We start from the raw sequence: 27,265 nt of genomic DNA on the forward strand, positions 1-27,265 counted from the left end.
ATTAACTACTGTACACATTAAGAATACCAATACATTTCTCTAATTATTTATTGTAAGCCATTTATTGGTCATTTAGGAGAATACTTTGGGCTGTCTATTTATGCATGAAGACATAGTTTAATTTGAATTTTGGCACAGAATGGGGAATTGTTTTAACGTGTTCTACTATGCATTCTTAGTAGTATGAAGAATTTAGCTAAATGGTTCTGTCCCGGAATTAGTGTTTTATGTATGTATATGTATATATATATATATATATATATATATATATATATATTTGTTTAACTTCATCCATATATATTGTATATATATTTGCTCAACTCTGCATAACCCAGTATTCTGCATACAAACCCTTGGAATGATTAGCATATGTACAGTATGTAAAGCTCCCTATTATCACCCAAAAGTAGATGCAGATGAGAATTGCCTGACTCTGTATTTCCTTTAATGGTGTAAATTTGGATATGAAGCATGCACACTGCTAGAAATCCTTTAAAATAGAGTTGCATGCAAATGAAAGTCAACCCCTTAATTTCTATTTTGACATTTCCCTTTCCGCCACAGATCGTTACTTGATTTTAATCAACTTCACTTTCCTGGTACAAATCTTAACAATCTGCCATACTTTACTTACTCCTTTCCCCCTTAATACACCTCTCTTCATGCTTCCTTTGTGCATTATTATAATTTTTTTAACACTTTCATAACTATTAGTTTTACATTCTCATTTTCTTGATGGAGGTTTAAAAAAATGATCCTACAGCAATGCTCCTTAGATGTTTCTACTGCTTCCTCTACTCTTCCTATCATGCCTTTGTTTTCCCCTGTTGGTCCATTAGGTCTTTATATTTTTTAAACATCAAAAAGCTGAAATAAATCATTTGATCCCATCTGGTATTGTAGAACCACTATTTATTGACATTTAATAAAAAAAAGTTTAGAAAAAAAAATGTCATAAACAGGGATTCCGTATTTCCCAAGGTCATAGCTATGACTGGATTATAGAGAACAGCATACAGTATGCTTACAGTAAATACCAGGGATTAGGGTTTTGCAGAGATGTATATGGATTTGATATACTGTAGTGGAAGATCTCTCACAGTGAAGCTGGTGAGTTTTATTAAAGTAGGTATTATTTTATAAAAGGCCTAAAAGCATATACAATTATGTACTTATGACTCTCCTATTCTTTTTGTTTAGGATTGTTAAAGACTGTAGCCTTTTATTTAACATAAATATATTTGATCAGCCTTTTCATTACTATAGAAAACATTTTATATACAGTATATATATATATATATTATCCCTTATTTATATGGTGCCACAAGGGTTCCGAAGCACCCAATTACAGAGTACATATGCACATTAGCAAAACAGGAAAACAGTGACTTACAGTTGAAGACAATTATAGGACAAGTACAGGGTAACTAAGCATATCTACACCAGTAGATGATAGAGATAAGTTTCAAGGTGGCCAAAAAACTGCGGGATTTGGGCAGTTGAGAATTATTAAAGTAAGAAAAGGATAAGCACATGAGGGAAGAGGGCAATGCTCGTGAGAGCGTACATTCTAAAGGGAGGCGCAGACAGATGGGGTGACACAAATGGGGTATACCGAGCATGGGACAGGGGGTTAGGATGAGATTTGGCTGGGTTTGGTAAAGAAGTGAGTCTTAAGAGCCCGTTTGAAGTTCTATAGAGAGGTGGAGAGTCTGAGGGGGTGAGGTAAAGAAAGCCAGAGAAAGGGAGCAGCACGTGAAAAATCTTGGAGATAGTAGTGAGAGGAAGTAATCAAAAGACAGGAGCATGCATTAGCAGAGCGAAGAGGACAGGTGGGAGAGTAAAGGGAGATAAGGTCAGAGATGTAAATGGGAGAGGAGTGGGTGAGTGCTTTGTAAGTGAGTGTGAGTAGTTTGAATTGGATTCTGAAAGGGAAGGGTAGCCAGTGAAGGGCTTGTAGGAGAGGGGAGGTGGATGTAGTGTATTTGGTGAGGAAGATAAGCCGGGCTGCAGCAATGAGGATAGATTGGAGGGGAGAGAGGTAATTGTCAGGGGAGGCCAGTTAGGATATATATGTATATATATATATATATATATATATATATATACAATTCCCGTCGGCGGCACTCACAGTATAAATGAAGACAGACACTAGGTTAAGTGCATCAACATTTCAATGTTGCGTGAACATTTTCGTCATTCCTGATGAAAATGTTCACACATTGAAAAGTTGATGCACTTGACCTAGTGTCTGTCTTCATTTATACTGTGAGTGCAGCCAATGTGAACTGTATATCCATGCTGATGGTTCATCTGTCAGCCCTGGAAGGTACCAGTATTTTCCACTTTACCTGATTATGGATATGGGAGTGCCGTTGTCGGGTTTTCAAATAAATATATATATATATATATATATATATATATACACACAGCATTGTTGGTATTATTTTGTTACTACTACTTCTACAGTTATGACTACTTATGAAAACATAACTTTGCATAACGTTGCATTTTACAGAAAGATTTGTCAACTGTAAATATATGATATATGTATTCAATTACTGAAATATTTGAAGCCAAGTGCTTTATATCTTAATACATAGAAAAAAAATATTTTTAGTTGTTATTGTTGTACCTTGACTTCTATTTACATGATACATAAATTGACAAAAAAGTAAATACATTACTGAAATAAAATATTATTTGTACTACTGCATATATAAGAAATAACATTTACTTACTGTATATAATTATTTCTTAAAGTTTGTTTCCTCTATATTATAGAATATAAAGGTTAGAAAATTCAAATTGCATAAAAGTAATATATTCCCTTTTATAAATAAAAATTACGATAGTTTTGTTACATTTTACAAGGCTAAAAGAACAAGATTTTCATAAAATACTGTCAGTAACAAGTTATACAGAATACAGTATCTTAAACACACATCTTTTCCAAACAAAACATCTTAAACTGCGTATTAAAAGCTTTACTAAACTTTTCATATCAGAAATTAATAAAAAATATATTCTTACATCTGTGAAAACTGATTTTGCAATGTACTTGCTATTAGCTGATGTCTAACAATTCTGAAGTAGGACATGGTGTATACTGTACTTCTTTACTACATTGCATTGTTGTAAAAGGGGATGAGTGTTTGTGTTATTAACTTGTAGAAATGTATTGTGAAAATTGATGGAAATAGACGGGTGGTCTTCAGTATGCCGGCTGTCGGGATCCCGGCGCACAGTAAACCGGCGCTGGAATCCCGACAGCCGGCATACCGACACTTATTCTCCCTCGTGGGGGTCCATGACCCCCCTGGAGCGAGAATAAAATAGCGTAGCGCGCCACCGTGCCCACAGCATGGCAAGTGCAGCGAGCCCGCAAGGGGCTCATTGCGCTCGCCACACTGTCGGTATGCCGGCGGTCGGGCTCCCGGAAGCCCGACCGCCGGCATACCATACTACACCCAAATAGACACATGTACAAGAGGTTGTTGATTTCAAATGAGCATAGTGAACAAAAGAAGGAATTCTTTACAGTCAGTGTATTTTGACAAACCTTCCAACCGTCTGGATTTAGGTGGGATAGTCCTACTTTGAGTGGTGAATACTGTAGTTGAGTAAGTCATTTGATGGAAGGGCAATCTAGTCCTTCAAAAGTGATACAGTATGTGTACTGTCTAGGCTGAGGTGATGCCCATATCCTGGCCTTGAATAGATGCCAGGATGAAAGGTATGGTTAAGCTGTGTAATTTTTTTCGACATGTGGTAAATATATCAAATTCATCAATATAAAGAATATTTTAAATGCCATTCATACATCGGTAGCAATAATTAGTAGTTTACAGTATCTCACAGAGTTTAATAACCTGGTTAATTTACCCAACTGTCATTTATCGGGTCATAAAGTTACATTTTCATCTCTGTACATCTTAATTTTGCCTTCCTATGGATCAGCAGAAACAGAATTTAGTACAACTTGAACTTATATCTTTTTGTAGCATATTATGCAATTATGTATCCATTACATCATTGCCATTTTTCTTGCTTCACAAGTTGTACTTTATGGTAATGAAAGGACAACGTATTCCCCTAATTTTTAAATAAAGCTTTTCAATAACAAATTCTTTTTTTAAAGCTCTGCAGCAGACAGTGTACAAGTGAATGTTCCTTTGTATTGGTGTTATTTCTATTGAAATGTTCTCCTAGTAAATTTCTAGTTTTATTTTTAATGTAACAGAAAGCTTTATGCATGACAGGAATTCTCAGTAAGCAATTTTTTTAGGAGGTTGCTCTTAATAAAGGATTAAAAACTATAGAAACAAATATTTTGTTGCAAACCTTATTCAGGTTTGTTAGCAAATCAAAAAAGCAAACTAATGGGCAAAGCCATGGGGGTCATTCCGAGTTGATCGCTAGCTGCATTCGTTCGCTGTGCAGCGATGATGCAAAAAATGGCAGTTCTGCACATGCGTATGCGGCGCAATGCGCATGCGCGGCATACTATTACAACTAACGATGTCATTTCACACAGGGTCCAGAGAAGCATTTCTGTCACACTGGTGGCTGCAGAGTGATTGACATGAAGTGGGCGTTTCTGGGTGTCAACTGACCATTTTCAGGCTGGGCGAACGCAGGGCGTGTTTGTGACATCAGAACAGGAACTGAACAGTCTGAAGTGATCGCAAGCGCTGAGTAGGTTTTGAGCTACTATGAAACTACTCAAAAAAACTTTGTAGCCGCTCTGCGATCCTTTCGTTCGCACTTCTGCTAAGCTAAAATACACTCCCAGTGGGAGGCGGCATAGCGTTTGCACGACTGCTAAAAACTGCTCGCGAGCGATCAACTCGGAATGACCACCCATGTGCACTGCAGGTGGAGCAGATATAACATGTGCAGAGAGAGTTAGATTTGGGTGGGGGGTGGTCAAACTGAAATCTACATTGCAGTGTAAAAATAAAGCAGCCAGTCTTTACCATGCACAGAAACATTATAACCCACCCAAATCTCAATCTCTCTGCACATGTTACAACTGCCCCATATGCCGTGCAACATGCTTTTGCCCTTTAGTATGCTTTTTTGGTTTGCTAACAAACTTGAATAACCCCCTTAGTCTGAATATTACAGCTATTTCAAGGGTGTAACTGAAATAGGTATGGAACCCACAGACTGGGTCTAGATTACATAATGTCCTTTTAAAAAATCAATGCAGAATTTATTTCTTGCAGTGCATACAGTAGGTGTTTCTATAACGGGTGCTGTGTGTGTGGCGCACATGGACCCCTAAGTCTGGGGGGACCCACACCGCACACACTGCACCCATATAGTATACTTACCCCTCCAGAGTCCCATGGCAGCCCTGTAGTGCAGGTACAAATCGCTTGGAAAAAGGCCCCATGGCCATTTTCGAGTGATTTGCGCATGCGTACTGGAGATGTCCCCAGGATTCAAGGTACGGGAGCCATGTTTCTGGAGACCTACATGTGTGCAGTAGACTGACATTATTCCAGAGTCCAATAGAACTGGAGAGGAGGGGGACTGCAACATAATAGATTCTACAAACATGCCCCTCCCCCTGGTCATAGATCCACTACCAGATGCTACATTATATCTTGTTTGTGTCATGTCATTAGTCTACTGGCTTACCCTCCTCACCCTTACACCCACTACCCAGGAAAAAAAACTTTTAGAGCTACTTAAATGGAGATTATTATGGGTGTTAACGCCTGCAAGAAGATATTTTTAAGGGATTCAAATCTTTAACAAAAAATTAGCAATGCTCCTCAGTCAATCTCCCAAAGAAGGATAATCATAACAAACAGATCAATGTTTTTTTTTTTTTTTTTTGTGGTGGTGGTGGTGGGTGTGTTGGTGGTGTGTGTGTGTGGGGGGGGGGGGGGGGGGGTGTTGGTGGGGAGAGGAGGTCTTGGGGTTGGGTGACTTGAAAAATATTAACAGATTGTTCTAGTGGAGTTTTAATTCTAACAGTTATGTTTTCTGCCATTTCTACAGTTTAGCAATATTTTAGTATGTCTGCAATGTTGAAAACCCGTTCATTACTATTATTTATTTGAAACACATAGAAAACTGCTGCAAGCCTAATAAGTGCAGCTCATAGAAGCTTAACACGCTATCCAATTATCTGGCATATTGCTCATTAACATTGCAATATCCTTTATGGTACAGTGGTTAATTAGGCAGAACATGATACCATATCACCATTACTTATTGTCACATCATTCTATGCACTAACTACAACATTACGGCTTAATGTTTAAAATCATCTTGCTGTTAATTGCATTTCAAGGCAGGCACAGTGTATGGTTTCCCTGAATTCACTTAGTCTTCCTTTGATCCAGGAGTAATAAGAGCGGTGGGGGTTAATGTACCCCACAGTAGTACTAATATTAGTAGTGGTAACTTCTGTTTAAAGATATCTGGTATAATTACAGGACTAGTCCTAAAATATAAGTTTTCTTATGTACAGGAGCTACAGTACTAATAACATTGAGAAGTAAAAAAAAAGTTCCCAGAGGTTATTAAAACAGAAAGTGTTTTGGAAAATGTAGTGGCTGTAAGTGGAAGATTTTCTTTCTACATGCATAGGATTTCCTGTCAGTAATCCAGTTTAATGAGACTGCAGGCGGCATTTCCTAAACACTTTTTAAAAACAAACAAAATAAAAATTAAATAAAACAGAGAAAATATAAACAGAGGGTCAGATACTGGGCTGACCGCAAACTGAACGCAATTTACATTTAACCAAGTTACACAAAGAAAGTTTTTACCCCTAGGTAGAGTTTGAGATGCATTGTGGTTGGTAAGAATAGCCAAGTTCTGCGCAGAGCACACGTACAGTACAGGCACGTACAGTACATCCCACTGGTGCATATGTTGTAGAACATTTATTTTGTGTGCAAAAATGCTTTTGCTGTTAGCAGAGACTACTCCCCGTCTCTCATACACAAACAGGAAAAACGTAGTTTAAACAGAATTACAAACACTTATTAAATGCTCGTCAGAGAGTTTCAGTGTGTACAGGATGAGTTTTATATGTGCAAAGGATTTGCAACCTGCCAATCACAAGTGGTTTACATCATTCCTCAAGCACAGGACTGTTAAGACAGCCACAGGGCCTGGGAACTGAGGGGTGTGTGGCCTAATCTGGGAGCTGTGGCCTAGCTCCCTCCTCCAACAAATGTTTAATACCTTTCACGGCACTTCAAAAGTGGCCATTTGTCCCCCTCAGCAGGTGGCCCGGGTCCCCACTGGGAACCTTCAACAGGGAAATCTGTACCCACTCTCCTTTCCCTTTTAGCACCCCTGCTCAAGCATCATTGTTATCTTCTGCTATTTTCCCTGCCCATAATTCTGTAACTGTTTTTAAGTGTTACGAATTGAGTACCTGTAACTCAGGGGAGTATGCGACCACTGGGAAGTTCAAGTACTCACCGGTAAAGCTGCAGCTTGGTTTGAGGTTGGCAGCAAGTCGTGCTCTACCCCTGACTCCGTTACCCCTCTTAGTGGTCGGATGGTGCCTGCGGTGCTAAAGTTCTTGTGCCCACGGCAGCTGTGTTTGAAAGGGCAAATTAGGTCCTCCCAAACTCTGATGCCCCCCGGTCTTAGTACACTGGGCTTCAAATTTAGCTGTCCTGCGTTCAGATAGTTGCCGCCTACAGGGGGAGTGTATATTCACCGTGCAAGAGTGCGATGCTATATGTACACTGAGCTGCTACAATCCACTTTGTGCAGGATCTCTGCAGCCCATGACTTACTCCTCCAATGTGATCACATCGGCTGATCGGGGCCAGAACTGACGTCAGACACCCTTCATGAAAACACTTGGGCACACCTGCATTTTTCCGAACACTCCCAGTAAATGGTCAGTTGCCACTCACAAATGGCTACCTCCTGTCAATCACCTTGGAATTTTCACACTATCCCATCGCTGACCGGCGATGCCCGTTGTTGTTTTCCGATGCGCGTGTGCTTTACACTGCATACGCAAGCACATTTAGTACTTGATCGCCTGCTGTGCGAAAACACAAAGCAGCGATCAGATCTGAATGACCCCCCAAGTCCCAACATTTTTATCTTAAAATATGGGCCCTCATTCTGAGTTGTTCGCTCGCAAGCTGCTTTTAGCAGCTTTGCACACGCTAAGCCGCCGCCTACTAGGAGTGAATCTTAGCTTATCAAAATTGCGAACGAAAGATTAGCAAAATTGCATTTAGACACTTCTTAGCAGTTTCTGAGTAGCTCCACACTTACTCGGCATCTGCGATCAGTTCAGTCAGTTTCGTTCCTGGTTTGACATCACAAACACACCCAGCGTTCGCCCAGACACTCCTCCGTTTCTCCGGCCACTCCCGCGTTTTTTCCCAGAAACGGTAGCGTTTTTTCACACACTCCCATAAAACGGCCTGTTTCCGCCCAGAAACACCCACTTCCTGTCAATCACATTACGATCACCAGAACGAAGAAAAAACCTCGTAATGCCGTGAGTAAAATACCTAACTGCATAGCAAATTTACTTGGCGCAGTCGCACTGCGAACATTGCGCATGCGCATTAGCGACTAATCGCTCCGTTGCGAGTAAAAAATAACGAGCGAACAACTCGGAATGACCCCCATGGATTTTACACAATGTTGCACCTGCTCAGGAGGTGGTGAAAAAAATAGTGTTAAATCCTATATAGAAGTAACGCGTGCTAACTTCACCTGAAACTGAATTGCTCTATAACCACTTTTCACGTGAAAACGGGTTATCGCCTCTAATTGAATTCCCCCATATACTGTATATATGTCTGTTTTCCCACCTTTGTGTTTTCAACTCCATAAGCACACCCTTTGGCTCATATTTAATTGAGATCTGAGTTGTGAAAAAGCCTTTAATGCGGGTTTATTTTCTGCAGCTGCAGGGTTTTTCTTATTCAATTTAAGGTGAGAAAATGAAACGCAGGGATTTCCTTAGAAATCACAGCATCTTTTTTTAGGAAAAGTCAGCGGGACTTGCTCTGGCACCCTTGCAGCAACCTTCCTAATGACTAATTAAGCAATTACAAGTTTCCAATTAGTTTAATTAGACCTTAATTATTCAATGGGTGTCTTCTTCCTAAAGTGTTAGGATCCGGTCCCTGGCAGCAGTGTGTGTGGTAAGTATGTGTGAGTGTGTGTAATAATACAGATGTGTGAGTTTGTGTAAGTATGTTAGATTGTGTGTGTGTGTGTGTGTGTGTGTGTGTGTGTGTGTGTGTGTGTGTGTGTGTGTGTGTGTATGTATGTGTGACTATGGGGATCATTCTGACCCATTCGTACGCAGCGGTTCTTCGCTGCGGTGCGAACGGGTCCGGAATGCGCATGCGCGGCATGTGTATTGCGCACGTGCGATGTTGCCCCGGCGACAGGGGTTGCCTAGCAATGAAGAAAGCGGTCGCAGCGGCGACCGCAAGAAGATTGAGAGAAGGAAGGCGTTCCCGGGGAGTCACCTGTCCGTTGCCGGCTATTTTCGGGGAGTGGTAAGGAAAACGCTGGCGTGACCAGGAGAACGGAGGGAGGATGTCTGACGTCAAAGCCAGGACCTGCATCACTGAGATCATCACACAGGGTAAGTAAGTTTAGGGCTACTCTTCTTTTACACAAAACTTTTTTAGCTTGCAGCCCTGCTAAGCTAAAATACACTCCCCCATAGGCATGGATTATTTGATCGCACCAGCAGCAAAAAGTTGCTGGCTGCGATCAACTCGGAATGACCACCCATGTGTGAGTGTGTAATATGTGTGAGTGTGTGTAAGTATCAGTGTGTGAACCCTGTGTGTGTAACCACTCCAGAGGCAGCAGCAGGTAGAACTACATCTCCCAGCAGCTACCTCCCCTCCCAGCAGCCACCTCTCCAGTGGAAAGATGACTGGGAGCCTTGGAGACCACCAGAGACCACTGGATTATTGATTATAAAAAAAAATTTCACACCGCAGGGTTTTCAAAGCTGAAAACCATGCATGCATTTTTTAAAGAATTGGATACCACGGGTATCAAGAACGTGCATACCCGCAGTAATCCAAAAATTGCACGTGAGGTCCACAAGGTTTTTTTTGCAGCAAAAACCTCACACCCTATTAAATAACCCCCTTAATGTACTTGGCTTATGAAATAATTTTCCCTGCCTTCCTGTTCCCCCTATGACAAGCAGGCATCAGTGGCAGATTCTCACAAATTTGTGTGCGCATGTTAGTGTGCCCACTGTTCTGGGCATGCGCAGTATGAATTCACAAGATACATATTACCTGCCATAGTATACACTGGACATCAGAATATTTAATATATTATAATTTGGCAATGTACGGGGAATTTACATAGATTCTTGGGAATATTAAGAATATTTTTTCTATGTAAGTCAACAATTTTTTTTTAAGTTATCATTTAGATAAAATCTTGCAGTTTGCCAGAACACAAAGGCTTTGATATAACAGGGAGGAATAGCCTAGGAGCTTTGTAAACCACAATAGTGATTCCATAGACTCCAGCCACTTATCAGGACAGATTAAAAGTGACTATTGATGGAGTGTCTATTAACCTTGTAAGCAACAGTACATGTAGTGTTGTGCCGCTGTTATTGGTGTGTGTGTGTTCTGAGGGACAGCTTCTATATATACTGTACACTGCTAAATGATTCTCACACCTCAGAGTCATATTACTGGAAGTCTGGTGTGTTAGTTATCAGGTGGGTGATACAGCATATCGAACATTTGCTTTCATTTCCTAAATTCCTAGTGGTATCTACAGAAATGGTATTTAACTGTTACCTATCTGTATTTGATACTATTCTGATGCTCTATGAAACGTCATCTCCTTTGCAAAGAGCATCTGATGCCAATAAGTTGAAACAACTGATGTCAGACTGGTGGCAATGGGGTGGGATTTAGGCAGGTTCCAGATGATAGGTCGACAGCCATTAGGTCAACAGTCAGTAGATCAACCCCATATGGTTGACATGCATTAGGTTGACAGGTACAAAAGGTCTATATGGACAAAAGGTAGACATGTAAAAGGTTGACACTGCTTAAGGTTGACGGGTTTTATGGTTCACTTGACAATGGTCAACACACATATGGTCGACTGCAATTGGGAATAGTAACCTTGGGAATAACCACTCGCTTTTCCCAAAGCATGGCAAATGAAGTGAGCCTGTGAGGATACACTCTTCCACTTGGCTTATATGTGGTTAAATATACAAAATGATATACAAAAAATGGTGTCAACCCTTGCCTGTTGGCCATTCCCATGTCAACCTTTTCAGTGTGTCGGCCTTTTGTACTGTACCTGTCAAACTCTTGTGGTGTCTACCTTTTTTTCATGTTGACCTATTGACCTTGTTGACTTTTTGATCAAGTTGACCTAGTACATGTCGATCGTATAGGTTGACATATTTCTGGTCGACCCAGTGATCTACACCCAATTTAGGCTTATGGAAAACAGAACAGTGTATGTGCCCAAACCCAACATCTTTAAAGTCTGATTTAGAGTGTATTAACCCGATGTATATATATTTTTCACAATTACCCTCCAGCCACATAAGAACATAAAAAAGTTTATAAAAATGGGCTGTTAATGTTGAACAGTCTAATTATGAAGTGCATGCTACACAAATCCTCTTTAATTATTGCATACTACAGTAGTTACCATTTATACTGTAGATATAAGTAGTGGTTCTCAAACTCGGCCTTCGGGACCCCAGACAGGTCATGTTTTCCAGGTGCCCTACCAGGTGCACAGCTGTATTCATTACTGACACAATTTAAAAGATTTTCTGGTCAAGCTAATTATTTCACTTGTGAACTGAACTGTTTGGGGTCCTGAGTTTGAGAACCCATGGATAAGTCTGTGGAAAATGCTGGTGACAAATAGTGAACAATATGTTTTAATAATGGAAAGTAAGTATGTCATGTGGCAAATACAACACACTGTTATTTATTTAAGCTCTTTTGTAAAAACTAAAACTAAAGATGAATAATAATAATAATAATACAAAAATTTACTTATCAATTTTACAAGCATACTGTAGTTTGCAACATCATGCTGGTTTGCAGATTCTTATATACAATGGTGGTTCAGTAAGTAAGGTAATAAGATCTCTCTCTTCTGCTCACAATACGTAGACTGCAACTTACAGCCCTGTAACAAGGTGTCAATGCACCCAGTGCTTCACCTGCCCTCATGTTGGTGCTCACGCCATCATTACTAATTGCCCCATGTGGCAGGCAGATTGGTCCCATTATATCTGCTCACTAACTGCTCATCAGGGCATCTTACAGATGATCAAGCAGCACAGCTCCCATGGCACTAGGGTGAAGACACAGGGGGTAATTCAGACCTGATCGTAGCAAATTTGTTTGCATTTGGGCAAAACCATGCTGCACTGCAGGGGGGCAGATATAACATTTGCAGCGAGAGTTAGATTTGGGTGTTTTTTTTCTCTGTGCAGGGTAAATACTGTCTGCTTTATTTTTACACTGCAATTTAGATTTCAGTTTGAACACACCCCACCCAAATCTAACTCTCTCTGCACATGTTATATCAGCCCCCCTTGCAGTACACATGATTTTGCCCAAATGCTAACAAATTTGCTGCTACGATCAAGTCTGAATTACCCCCATAGTTTTTCTCCCCACACAGTGTGAGTGGTGTGATTCGGGAATAAGGAACAGACTGCAGCCTAGGGCAGGTACGACTAGTACCACCTCCAGGCTGTCCCACCCTGTGCGACCGCACCAGCCATACACTACACTTCACAGCCCTGGCAAATCACATCAGTCATACAACATCAGTTGAAAGATGGCAGGACTGGCGAAGACATGTTCAAACATTGAAGTACATAGTGCAGGCATGTCCAAACTGCGGCCCTCCAGCTGTTGTGAAACTACATATCCCAGCATTCCCTGACACGGTGTCAGTGAACGATAAAGCTGTGTCAGGGCATGCTGGGATGTGTAGTTTCTCAACAGCTGGAGGGCCACAGTTTGGACATGCCTGGCATAGTGTAATCAGATTTATTTGTCTTAATCAGCAGCTGAAATTCAAAGCCAACTTGTCAAGGTGTGTGGTGATCAAATCGGTTGTAGTACGGCTGACCGGCGGTCTCCTGACCGCCGGTCAGCTTACCGACGCTGGGATCCCGGCAGCATACCGACACCAGGATCCCGGCGGGGAGGGGCGAGTGCAGCAAGCCCCTTGCGGGCTCGGTGGCGATCTGCGGTCGCCACGGGTTCTATTCCCACTCTATGGGTGTCGTGGACACCCACGAGTTGAAATAGTCCCTGTTGGTCGGCATGCTGACCATCGGGACAGTGACCCGTCGGGCTGGTGGAGGAGGTCATGTGACTATCGGTAAGCTGACCGGCGGTCACATGAATACCACCCGATAAAATCATGTCACAGAAACAGGTTTAGGATTGGTGTTTTGGTCCTTTTATAATGGCAGGACAGATGTTCAAGGTGAGGGGTACTCCATCTAGCCAAGCACGTCCTCCACAGACAGTGCACCAAACCCAAACCTGTTCCCATGACATGACCGTACACCTCAACAAGTTGTCAATGTATTTGTGGTCTACCTACTCTGGCCTGGTGGGAAATTAGAATGAAAGAGAGAACATTACACACGTGAGAGGTCTTGTTACCTTACTTATTTAACCACCCTAACACAAATGTATTCAACAATAACAGTTGTGTGTTGCTGGTGGCTTTAGCTAACTTTATTAATTAATCTAGTATAAAATCTGTAATTTGTTTTTTTTTTCATGAGTAATTTGACAACATACTGTACAGGACTAATGCACAAGACAGCATTTTAGCAGGAGCTATTGAGCATGATTCTAAGGTGGAAGCAGAGGCATCACCGTGTCAGGTGACACCTGGTGTGCATTCTGTACCACGTCCAAAAGGGTGTGTGGTCTTAGTTTGGGGTGTGGCATCACAGGGGATACTGGTGACATCACTTGAGGGCAACCCAGCATTCCCAAAGATGCTGGGCTGCACCCAGAGACTAGTGACTGCACTGTCAGTTGAACTTCTATGACAGGAGCTGGGTGCTGCAGGAGAATGTCAAACTGCAACACCCAGTTCTATAGGTGTGGAGTAGCCAGCATTTTGATGTCACCCTCTCCGAGGGTGACACCTGGGTGCAGGCCGAGCCCCACTTCTGACGCCACGGGGTGGGAGTAAAGAAAAAAAAAGTAACTTTGCACCTGGACAAGCCATGTTGTATTACAAGGGGTGCGAATAAAATGATTATGTCTGCATGCACGGTAAATATTGGATGATTTTGCATGTAGCCCACAAATCCTGCACAGCTTTATTTTTACACTAAACTAGATTTGTGTTTGGACACTGCCTCTCCAAAATCTTTATCTCTCTTTACATTATACCTCACCCACCTCCAATGAGGCATGGTTTTGCACAGGTGCAAAATTACTTGCTCTTTTTTGCTTTACTCCCGCCTCAGAACCGGCCCTGATTGTACAGTAGGTTATAAACATTGACTCAATAGATAGTGCGACAATTGAAACGGATGTGTTTGAAAACCAGAGAATGTGACATTTAAGAATTTCTGACAGAGGCCCATGGAGACTTAACTACCTGTCACAGACGTATAAAGTTCTGGAATGAATTCAATAAAATATAAAGGCTCAGAATTTGGCAGTTTCTCTCTTGAGAAAAATTAGTAACACCTTGTCTTATTTTATCCCTTCACAGAGACCATTATATAGACTATGGAAGCCTTCTAGCGCTAATGCTCAGAGGTGCACTTTCAGAGAACTTAATATAATAATCTGTAACTAGTGAATTGAGCTAAGTTTCAATGATTCAGCTTAACTGAATCTGTCTATCTATCTATCTATCTATTTGTATGTGGATGGGCCCTCACGGATTAACTTTCTCAGTGTCGGGGAGCCTTCCTAAATTGTTATATTACTAAAAATTGGGGGATTTCAGACTGTTAAATATCTATCTATCTATCTATCTATCTATCTATCTATCTATCTATCTATCTATCTATCTTATAATACAGTAAGCGTACCATTAATCTTAACCACTGATCATGCTAATTACGCATGATTATCTATTAAGATTGAGTTACACTATCAGGAATTGGTTTAATATCAATATGAATTCTGACATATTGTTATGATTCCAGCACTCCTGGCCAGAGGAGATCTTATGACAATGACCGGAGCACTGGAATGGAATGCTGGGAACGGGAGCAGGAAAGAATAATAGCCCCTGGCGCCCTAACTCTGTTGTCTCACCCGTGCTATCGGAAATCCCTTGCGAGACTATGGTTTCTTGAGCCCTTGGCAGCCGCGTTTGAAGGGCGGATTATGTCTGCCCAACTCCGATGCCCCCCGGTCTTAATGAGAGACAAAGGGAAATCCGAGGCAGGATGATAACAAGAGGACCTCTAGCTAACAACAGGCCAGGGGCTACGAGCTAACTAAAAAACCTAAAGTATGTGCGGAAAAACCGCCAGGGAAAAGGACAACCAAAATCCACTTGTCCAATACTCCTACCCGGCACCGCCGGATACCAGAGTGGACCTGTGGAAGTGGAACCCTCCGCAAAATGCTCCAAACACAAATAATAAAGGGTAAAGCGGCCGAGCCGCTACACACGGCAGAGCCGCGACTCACGAACACCACTGGATGTTAAACGGTGATCGGTCAGGACTCCAGGGACGAGATGATAACTCCTGAGTACAGGACTTCAGAGGACTGGAACGACCGGATACAGCAAGACTGGAAACAGACTCTCAGCAAACAAAGACAGCATGCAGGAAGCTATTACCGGCGTCTGTGAGAAGCCCTGAGAGTGTATTTAAACAGGAGTCCTCCAATCAGCTGCTGACAGAGCTGATTAGAATGAATGCCGTGCTGCTGCCTTGCTGCACGGCCAGAGATCAGGTGCACCTATTAATTAAACAGGACCCAGCAACGGGGAACGTGGTCCGCCAGTGGCGTCCCCATTGCTAGGGTCCGTGCGGCTCAGCGCGCCCGGCGTCTAGCGTTGCTAGGGAGCCAGCGGCTGTACGCGCACGGCGCCCCTAGTTGCTAGGCGCCGGGCCGCGCAGACGAGCGGACCCCGGCGCCTAACACATATTGACGTGAATGTGGGAATTACCAAAGTGCCTTATAGCTACTTACTGTATACTGCCTGTTATTAATAAGTGTTGCATGCATTATAGCCGCCCATACTGGTTAGATTTAGCTAGTGTTGCATGCACTACAGCCAGCTGGTTACACCTGCAATATGCCTCGGTAATTTTCAGTTACATTCATGTTCTAGCTCACCCTATAATATCAATGCTGTATGGAATGGATGTCCGTAGGCCACACATGGACTGATTAAGAAACTTACTGGTTAACCAGGCCACACTGTGCAGTTGTCTTAATTAATCCATTGTTCCTATAAGGGATGAGTTTGTCTTATTAAATAACTCAGGTAGGAGCAGATACAGTATAAAATCTGAGTGAACTACTTTATCTAACCAGGTTACCTGCCAATACTGTGTCTCTATCCTGATGAGTATCTACATCAGTGGGGACCTCGGATGGGGACCTTACTGATTAGGTGCATTTGACTAGGGTCAGACCCTACTGTATTTATTTATTTTTTTAAACTACAAACTTGAAAACTCAACAGATTAAGAAGGCAGGACTAGGACCAAGTGTAACCAGTTTAGAACAATGTTTACATAAGAACAGGATAATTCAGATAAGCCAATTCAATTGAATATACAGTAGGAGCTGGATTGAATAAAATGTAATCATTATGAGTGTTAACAGTAGAGTAATGAAATGAGACACCACTATAGGAAAAAATGTTTAAACTTCCATCTTGTTAATACTGCATTAAGATCACAGGAATACTGGTTAAGGTGAGATACAGAAGTTTGTGTAATCCCAACTCACTCATATGTGGATTAATCATGAAAAGAATCTGATCAGGTGACTCAACATAACATAATTATGTTGTATCACAATAATTATAACAATTCTAGATATTCACACAATGGCAAAGCAGACCAGTGCAATGGTCCAGTGGGCTGGCTGAACAAACTGACCAAATAGAAGGAGTAGCAGTAAAGGTTTGTTTATAAATTTCAACATCTTTGCAATGCTTCATTTTGAATGTAAACAGTGCTCGTGTGGGGCAGTATACAGTGGTATGATATACAGCTACTTCCCGCTTCCCACTTAGAGCACAGTGGCACTGGCTGTCAGTGCTGGGACCAAAAATGGGGTCCCACCACTGGCAAAAGACCAACAGCAGCGGAGATGTGTCCCCTGGCTTCAGGGAAGATGGCGACAACAGTTTAAACTTGGCAGCATTACCCAATCAGAAGTAGTCATGGAGCATCTTAATTTTGACTTTTAAATTTTTAACAGGTGTACTGTACATCTTAAATTGGATTTTTTAACCAATTGGCAGATTTGTTGTAAAGTTGGAAACTTTGACATAACTTCTCAAACCCTGGAAAGACTAAAAACTTTTATTTCAATTTGAACAGGCAGGTTCAGCTGGTCTTATCAGAATCAGAATCAGCTTTATTGGCCAGGTGTACTCACGTACACTAGGAATTCTTTGTGGTACAATGCATCGCCAAGCAGCAACATGAAGGGGGAATACATAGCATACGAAGGGGGAAGAACATAGCATACATTACACACATTACACGTATGAGTTGATACTGCACATTGCAACTGTACAATAGACTCAACATATTAGACATATTATACACGTAAGACTAAACACAAAGGCTGCTTGGCAGAGCAGCACCGAGGCAGCCATCCGCGGGGCCAACTTGAGCTCAAACAATGCCCATAATACAGAAGATTTAAGTATTACATCAAAAGATAAACCACACAAACAATAAAGACAGAAAGCATAAATATCTTTGGATTTAAATAGCTATACTATATAGTATTAAAATGTATAGTTTGCTGCAAAAAAAGTTTAAACACTGTTTAATATAGCAAAATAATCTTTAACAAGCAGCAACATTTAAGTTACTTTCACTTTTTTTTAACTCTGAGTTCAAACCGCAAACCACATATTCTAACACTGAAGCATGATTTTGAACTCTAAATCACATTGGGGGAGGTGGCCTGGACTGCACACCCTAGCTACTTATAATGGGATGTGCTACCTTGCTAGGTCCCAGTACTACAACATAAGAACAAGAGAGCAGGTGCACCAAACAACCATTAGATTTATAATACATTTCTTTATACATATCTGAGGTTCTTGGCATATATTGGCCAACATATGAGCCTGCCCACTAATCATTGTGTGACCTCAATCAGACAGGTCCCTAATGATATAGGGATTCGCCTCTGGGGTGCAGGACACCCCCAAACCACCCAAGCCAAACCACCCTGGGGCACCACAAAAATAAAGGATAGCAGTAAAAAAAAATAGTGTTAGGCAAGTGAAAGTAGCTGCTGAGTATTTGAACTTTTTTCACTTTTTTTAACAATGAATTCAAATTGTATTCCAAATATTCCAAGATTGAAGCATGATATTCAACTCTGAATCACGAATTTTAACTTTAAATTGCAAATATGAACTTCATGAGCTACAAAAATATGAGCTACAAAACAATAATGAACTAACTGGCTAACAAACAGGTCAAATTATTTTGAGGTCCTTGAAAGTGCCAAATTCTGTTGAATTTTTAAACTGATTTAAAACATTTCAGCATTTCTAATAATGAGCATTATAAATATTATTTACCTACAGTTTCTCTGTTGAGCTTGTCTGGTCTATCTGGTATCAGTAGTTCATTGAACACATATGCACATAACAAACATTTTGAACAGGTTAAATATGGCACAAAAAGTAATTGAAATATTTTTTAGAGAAGTTTTTCCTTTAATCCCAGCTATTTATTTAATTTTTATTAAATTTGCCTTTATTTAATTTCTAAAGACTTAATCCTCGCAAATATTAATTCTATTTACACTTAATATCTTTATTATTAATTGTCGTTTCTCTTCACTGTTGAGATGCCTTAGTTAATACAGACCAACAATTACCACTCATTATAATTAGGCGCCAGTACCTACTACTGTCACACCTAGTTTAGATTTTATATAGAGGATTATGTAACTATTGACACAGAGTAAGAAGAGTCATTATATACACCAAACGAATAAAAAAATAAGTGCACCATAGAGCCAATTATCACAATCATGGTGCATTACTGATTAAAAATGTATTTAAGCACATAGTTGACCTTGCAGAGTGTTAGATTTATCAGACAGTTTTCTTTTAATAAGCAGAAGGGCAATCATTTTAATTCATTTGTTTTTTCGCTGAGTAAGAGCTCTGGCAAGCTGGGTCCTTTTTGTCTTTTCTCTCCTTCACCTAAGCACTTCACTGAATTGCAACTTCCACTGGAGATAATTTAGTAATCCGCTTATCAGTGTCATTTTCCCATTCATTTCCCAATTTTGTCTACATCATCAGTTAATATTACTAGATAAAAATTAATAATAAAAGAATCCAAAATGTATCATTTTAGTCTGTGCTGTAGTTTTTAAATGCTCTTACAAGTTTTCTAAACAGCTACAGAGCTATTAACAACAGTGACTTAATTATTATTTTTTATATTATCTTTATCTGTCTGAGCTTGCTAGAACATGCCGAATGTTAATCTAGACATGAACATACACAGCTGACAACTTTCACAAAACCATATCATAACTAATTATGAATATGATAAAGGTTTGATTATGGGTTAGGGTGGGGCACGTATGCTATGCACACAATAATTCCTGTAGGAAGGTCATGAACCCAGCAGGAACTGTTTTAGTCACTAGTGTCGTTAGTAACTGGGGACAATGACTTAAAACTAAATACAGTTTAAAAGTTTTTTATACATTACTGTGTTCATATACATATTTGAATATTCCATGTTTTTCTCTGTCAATATTAAATTTATTGTCTCTTCAATGTTAGGTACTGAAGATAATCATGGGCAGACGAACATGTTACTTTAGCATTCACTATGGAGAACTCTTATAGTGTCTCCTGGACAGTGCCATAGTTGCACACAGAGGCACCATTTGCCTACAGACCCTGCCTACTGTACACATGACACCATGATGTCACATAACAATAACTAGTGTGCAAGAGGGACACCAGGTACACAACCCTCATTATTGCCCTGGAGAATATACTGACAATTTGACTAGTGATGCTCGTTTACCAATTTTTGTGTAAACATTGTATCCATTTCAGTTTCAATGGAAGAATATACAATTCAAAATAAAAATATAAAAACAAGTTATGTTACCAATGCGTTTCATACAAAAGGTGTTGGGAATTCCCTATTGACCTCCTGCATTACAGATAAGCTACCTCTAGATTCCTTCATATGTTGCTCCTGTTTCTTATAACTTTTTATAAATTTTTATATTTTTTTATTTTTTACATTTTAAATTTGTATGTATATTTTTTATAGTATATACATATTTTTAAATATCTATATGTAAAATCTTTGTCCTATTTTTATATATCCAGCATTTAAAAAAATAAAATATGTTATAATTTTACTTGAGCTACCTGTTCCACTTTTTAACCTATTGTATTTTCTATGACCTCAATATTTTCTTGCTATAAACTTGACACAACCAGGCGCTGATACCTGTAATCGCCTGTTTTATGTTCCATTTGCACAGTAACTTTCCATTGCTGTACATATAGAGGTTAGCTGATACCCTTAAATTTAGGGAGTGTCTATCCAATAGCCTAATTTGATAGCCCATACTGTTGCTACAAGACACCTCAGAAGTGGCGCTGTACACCCTCCATATAGAAGACACTATGCTTATTCAAGAGGCCGAGAAAAAAAACATCATTATACTTGCTAAATGGCAAAATACAAATTACATAGTATTCATACCAATCTTATTTTTTGGCATGGCTCAAGCTCTGTGCTAGAACACTTGGTTATATCACAAAATTCTACTAGCCAAAGTTGCAGATTTATTTTCCTTCCATTATTTATTTACATTTAATACATTTAAATGTCACATTTTAGGGTAATGTTGCTTATACCCTGTAATATTTGTAAGTAAATGAGTTATACTATGTACATAGATATTTGGTGAGAACACCTTTAGGTTTTGTCACAATGTCTACAGTAGCTTCAACTTCCAAAGTTTTGGTGTAAAACTTTTTGGCAATAATCCCTTTCTTTTACAGTGTATCTTTATTAACTTACTCAACAACATCCAAATATTTAATTGAACAGAATATTTTAATAGACAAAGAGCAACACATTTGGTAAAAATTTAATTATGTATCCATTAAATATGTTTTTGCAAATTGATAACATCATCATAAACCAGATTATACTGGTACCTTAATTGGCTGCTGAATACAATGTACCAGAGCACAATGGTTCTTGTGCATGTGTGTGTGTGTGTGTGTGTGTGTGTGTGTGTGTGTGTGTGTGTGTGTTTTATTGTGTCAGGGAATATAAACTGTAAGTTCCAAAGGAACAGGGACTGATGAATGACCAATACATTTTGTACAGTGTTGAGATATTTAGTGGTGCTATATAAACCATAATAATAATTATAATACAGAACATCTGTTACAAATTGACTCTTCATTTATATGTAGAGTTGAAGTGATTGCATTTTAATGCTTAACATGCCCATATAAATTGTTTGAAGTCGCCTTCAGCAGCCTTTATTTCCATTTTCTATGCTATATTTTTATTGTTGAACACGATTTCACTTGTTCAATGTTGAACAGCCTGGATATTCACAAAAAGCAGATGTAGATGCTTTTTTTATACAGCTGAATGGATAACATTATCTTTTGTCATACTTGGGTGCATATAAATGGTTTTACTTTGTTCCAAGATTTTGAACAGTTTGTGCAACATTTTCTCTGCATGAATTAATAAATAAGTAGCCTGTTAAAAGCTTTTGGCAAAACATCTAGATTCCAGTAATTTCATTTTCAATAATGGATCTGTGTTTTCCCCCATGAGCTTTTAATCCCCTTTGGTCATTTAAAGTCTCAGATATCCAGTTGATTTTCTTTTTTATTTCTTTTAAATAATGGTACATCAGCCCAAAAAATGATATCTGCATATCATGTAGTATATCTTGGTTTCATTACTAATATTTTCACCTCAAGTGCAATTGCATGTTTTATTTTCTTGATAATATAAATGAATGAATGGTTTCCAAGCAAGTGGAGGTGCATAGGATACATAGTTGGTGTCTTGGAGTTTAGTTTGGTAACATAAAACTTTTTTACACAGCTCTAATTGTCATATTTCATATCGACATTTTTTAACAAGTCATTAAAGCATAATTACTAAGCTCAACAAACCTTTTCCAAAGTGCTGTATTTTTATGTGTTGAATTTATTTTTGAACTTCAATACACCCTATTTATTATATTTTTTCTCTTTTTATTGGTCATATTTTTATTGACAGTAATTACATATCTAACACAGTTAATTTTAAACAAAGAGTATATAGAACAGTAGAGAAGTGCAATTTTTTTTTTTTTAGAGATTGAACTCAACAAATTTATGGTATCAAAGTCATAACGAGTCCTGATTCAGAGAATCCTTTATTTTAAAACTTAGATTTAAAATCAGAATCTTGGGTTTTGGATTGCTTGTATGTCTTTCCCTCATGATTTCAGGTGCTATTTCACACAGGAGAGTGTGGTCCAAATTAACTGGAAATTACTGGAGATTAATGTTATTGATCTTAATTATACTGTAGGGAAAAAAATAGGTCCAAATTATATGATTAGCTGTTTTTATAAATTTTCACCAAAAACAAATCTGAATCTGAACAAAAACACTTGAAGGTGGTTTTACCAAAACCAAAAACCAAAACCAAAATACTGAGGATGATTTTAGCAAAACCAAGACAAAAGGATCCATGCACATCTCTATAGAATACAGCGATAGGAAATCACATGGAATGTTAGAAGTAACACATATGCATTTTATATGCCTTTGTTCCTTAAGTATCAGTGTATTTGATTCGAACAGTAGTTAACAAGATATATGTCCATCTATTATTCAATATACACATTACCAATCTTTACAATGATCCTTCATGAAATATAATATTCAATGAAGACAAAATACCCCTGGACATCAGAATCACCTCATACTGTACTAATAACTCCAGTTGTTGCAAATGAGAGGTAAACAGTACAGTAGATGATGAGAAATGATGTGCTACAGTACTTTAATATACACACACAACTAGATTTTATTTTATCTAAGATACATTATTGATTGATACATTACATTATACATTCATACTGTAGATGATATATAGGTAGATAATAGATAGATAGATAGATAGATATGAGATAAAGGATATGAGAAAGAAACATGAGATAAATAGATAGCTATTAGATAGATAGATAGATAGATAGATAGATAGATAGATAGATACTGTAGATAGATATGAGAGAGAGTGGGATATAGATGGATAAAGATACCTCAATACACCATGCAGCACAAGATGCCTGCTGTAAGTGAGCTGCCAGGTTCTATGCATTTCTGCTAACGTCAGGTGTATTTTTTTGGCTAAAAATGCACCTCAGTCACAACACATTGTGATTTGGATGCACAAGGAGACTGTGCTGATTATTTATAGTGGCTAAATGTAGTAGCTTTTGAGTTCCAGAGGTGCAGGACAACCAGGTCGGTTTTGTCATGTAAATGATTATTGCTTTAAAAAAGTACATTCAGACTCGCACAAAATTCCTGTGCCTCCAGAAGTCAGAGGCTATTACATTTAGTTGGGATGTGGTTACAATCCTGATGGTTGGGATCTCGTTGCACAACACAATACAGAATGCCAGCACTGGAATCCCAAAAAGGACCAAAACACCAACGCTGAAATCCTGACCATCGGAATCCCAATCATTGAGACAGCAGGGTGGGTAAGTACTATGCTGGGGATAGGGGGGTTAGTATTAGGTGACATCTAGGTGACTTAGGGTTAGTGTGTGGGGGTGGAGGTGTAGAGTTAGGTTTAGGCTGCAGGGAGATGGGTTGGACTTAAACACCACCAGTATGGATATAGGGTCAGGCTGCATGGGGAGATGGTTAGGTTTAGGGTGTGGGGAGGTTTAGGTTAGGGTAGGGGGAGGGTTAGACTACTTACCAGCCCTTGACTGTATTTCGACTGTCAGGGTGCCGCTGTTGGTCTCCTGACTGCTGGCATCCCGACAGTTGGCATATCATACCCAACCCCATTAAGAGGCATATATAAAATTGTATTTTGTGTGTGATTGAGCCTATATGCAGAACAGAACTTGTTTTGGAGAAAAGCTGCAGCTTCTACTTTGTAGTTCTTCATGTACAGATTCAGAGGGTTAAATGTAAAAGGGTCTGGGTGCCAGAAGTGCAAGATTTCTGGTGGGAATGCCCATATTTTTAAAGCAGTAATTATTTTCAAGGCAAAAACAGATTGGAGCATTGGCGGCTGCCATGGGAAATCCAGTGTGCACAGAACACCCTGATCCAATTATAGATACACCAATGTAGATACTGTAGCTATGATAGATAGATAGATAGATAGATAGATAGATAGATAGATAGATAGATAGACAGATAGATTTATAGAGAGATAGATATGAGGCAGAGAGATATGAGATAGCTATGAGACAGGGAGAGATGAGGTAGGTAGATAGATAGATAGATAGATAGATAGATAGATAGATAGATAGATTTATAGAGAGATAGATATGAGGCAGAGAGATATGAGATAGATAGATACGAGATAGTGAGAGATGAGATAGATAGATAGATAGATAGATAGATAGATAGATAGATATGAGGCAGAGAGATATGAGATAGATAGATACGAGACAGTGAGAGATGAGATAGATAGATAGATAGATAGATAGATAGATTTATAGAGAGATAGATATGAGGCAGAGAGATATGAGATAGATATGAGACAGGGAGACAGGGAGATAGATAGATAGATAGATAGATAGATAGATAGATAGATAGATAGATACCTGGAGATATGACTGTTTTACATACTGTATTAGCTGAATTTGCATCTATGAGGTTGATCTCACAACATGGTTGACTGACAGCCCACATGAAAGATAACAAAATGCTGTTAGCAGTGACACTGACCCCTTATAGCCTAACAGCTCAGTTGTCAAATTGCAAATCTCGTACAGTCCAAAGGTCAAAATTAATTTCATATATTTTTTTTTAAAAGATATATTTTTATGGTTTTTTAATTAACATTATTTTTTTTATAAACCGCTGAACTAAACCTAAGGCCTATAAAACAAGTCTTGTTCATTGTTGTTACCACCAGGCTGACAACAAATACGTTTTAACAAAATGAAAAGCATAGACTGTTTTACCTTATACATGTTCTTCTTTGTTTCTCTAACTAGTGAAAAGGTCCATAGATTATAAATCTAGAGGATTTAAATTGTTTCCAGGGAAAGACCTCAACAGCAAGTTTTCTATCTGTGAGTGTACCTTTTGTTACTCTTTTTGGTGCATCATTGACCTCTTGTGTCTGTGTTTGTTTTTGTTACTGAGACATTACAACATGTTTAATATACCATCTATTATTCCTATTTATTGTTAGGTTCCATGCTGCAGATTGTAATAGAAAAAACATCTGATTTAGATTTTACATTTCAAAGCACTTCTAATGCATTCAGAACATTGGGTTTGTAAATTATCAGGCAAGGTTCAATTGTACTGTAAATAATAGAATTAGAGAACACAATATGTATATCAGCGACGTGCAGTCAGGGTAGGCAGAGCCTCACCTGTCGTACTCAAGTGTATGCCAGAGTTTTGACTATAAAAATGATAAAAATAATACAAAGATTATATTTATAATGTATACATATCATCTTTGTATTACAGGTTGAGTATCCCATATCCAAATATTCCGAAAAACAGAATATTCCGAAATACGGACTTTTTTGAGTGAGAGTGAAATAGTGAAACCTTTGTTTTTGATGGCTCAATGTACACAAACTTTGTTTAATACACAAAGTTATTAAAAATATTGTATTAAATGACCTTCAGGCTGTGTGTATAAGGTGTATATGAAACATAAATGAATTGTGTGAATGTACACACACTTTGTTTAATGCACAAAGTTATATAAAATATTGGCTAAAATGACCTTTAGGCTGTGTGTATAAGGTGTATATGAGACATAAATGCATTCTGTGCTTAGACTTGGGTCTCATCGCCATGATATCTCATTATGGTATACAATTATTCCAAAATACGTAAAAATCCGATATCCAAAATACCTCAGGTCCCAAGCATTTTGGATAAGGGATACTCAACCTGTACTCTAATAAGTTTTATAGGCAAAACTCACCCAATTTGCAGCACTTGGCTGAAAATACAGGGACAGTAAGGGAGAGACCAGAGAGTGGCAGCTAGATGTAAACTAAAACCATATCACAGTAGAGCTCCCGTAATATAGTAGGTCTCATAAAATGTTACCTTTCTCTGATAACAACGATCTCCAGACTCTCCTGAGCTGTGGATCACAGATACGTCAAAAGAACACCAGGGGAGTTCATGGCTCAGGAGACAGTCTGGAAGTCTAAATAAACATCTTTCATTGATGCGCTTTGGTTTTTTTTTACAAATGTGATCTGTTTTAATGATGTTTAATTAATAAAAGATTAGGCTGCATACTATACTATAGGAGCTCTTCTATGATTTCTTAATTGGATCTTGAATCTTGAAGTATATCTCCAATATTAATATTATTATTATTATTTTATTGCCACCAGTTATTTATATAGCGCACACATATTCCACAGCACTTTACAGAGAATATTTTGGCCATTCACATCCCTGCTGCAGTGTACCTTACAATCTATATTCCCTAGCACATTTACATGCACACAGATTCACACTAGGGTTAATGTAGTCAGAAGCTAATTAATCTACCAGAATATTTTTGGTTTGTGGGAGGAAACCTGGAGTACCCAGAGGAAACCCACACTAGTACGGGGAGAATATACAAACCCCACCCAGTTAGGGCCATGGTGGGAATCAAACCCATGACCTCAATGCTGTGAGGCAGTAATGCTAACCATTACCCTATCCGTGACTTGAATTATCAATATAAGTGCTAAGTTATTTAATGGAGTATGAGTGCCCTCCTGTATGTATGTATTTATTTGTATACTGTGTA

The 27,265-nt window shown here is 39.0% G+C and overlaps 1 protein-coding gene across 1 annotated transcript in view; it reads left to right on the forward strand.

Moving 5' to 3' along the window:
• Positions 1-27,265, forward strand: part of CSMD3 (CUB and Sushi multiple domains 3) — a 1,529,921-nt gene that overhangs the window by 665,598 nt on the left and 837,058 nt on the right. Inside the window, exon 8 of the mRNA XM_063924487.1 lies at positions 25,479-25,556. Coding sequence (XP_063780557.1) covers positions 25,479-25,556 — 78 coding nt within the window. The remainder of the gene's footprint in view (positions 1-25,478; positions 25,557-27,265) is intronic.

This window comes from Pseudophryne corroboree, chromosome 5 (genome assembly GCF_028390025.1).
Source record: "Pseudophryne corroboree isolate aPseCor3 chromosome 5, aPseCor3.hap2, whole genome shotgun sequence".
NCBI lineage: Eukaryota > Metazoa > Chordata > Amphibia > Anura > Myobatrachidae > Pseudophryne > Pseudophryne corroboree.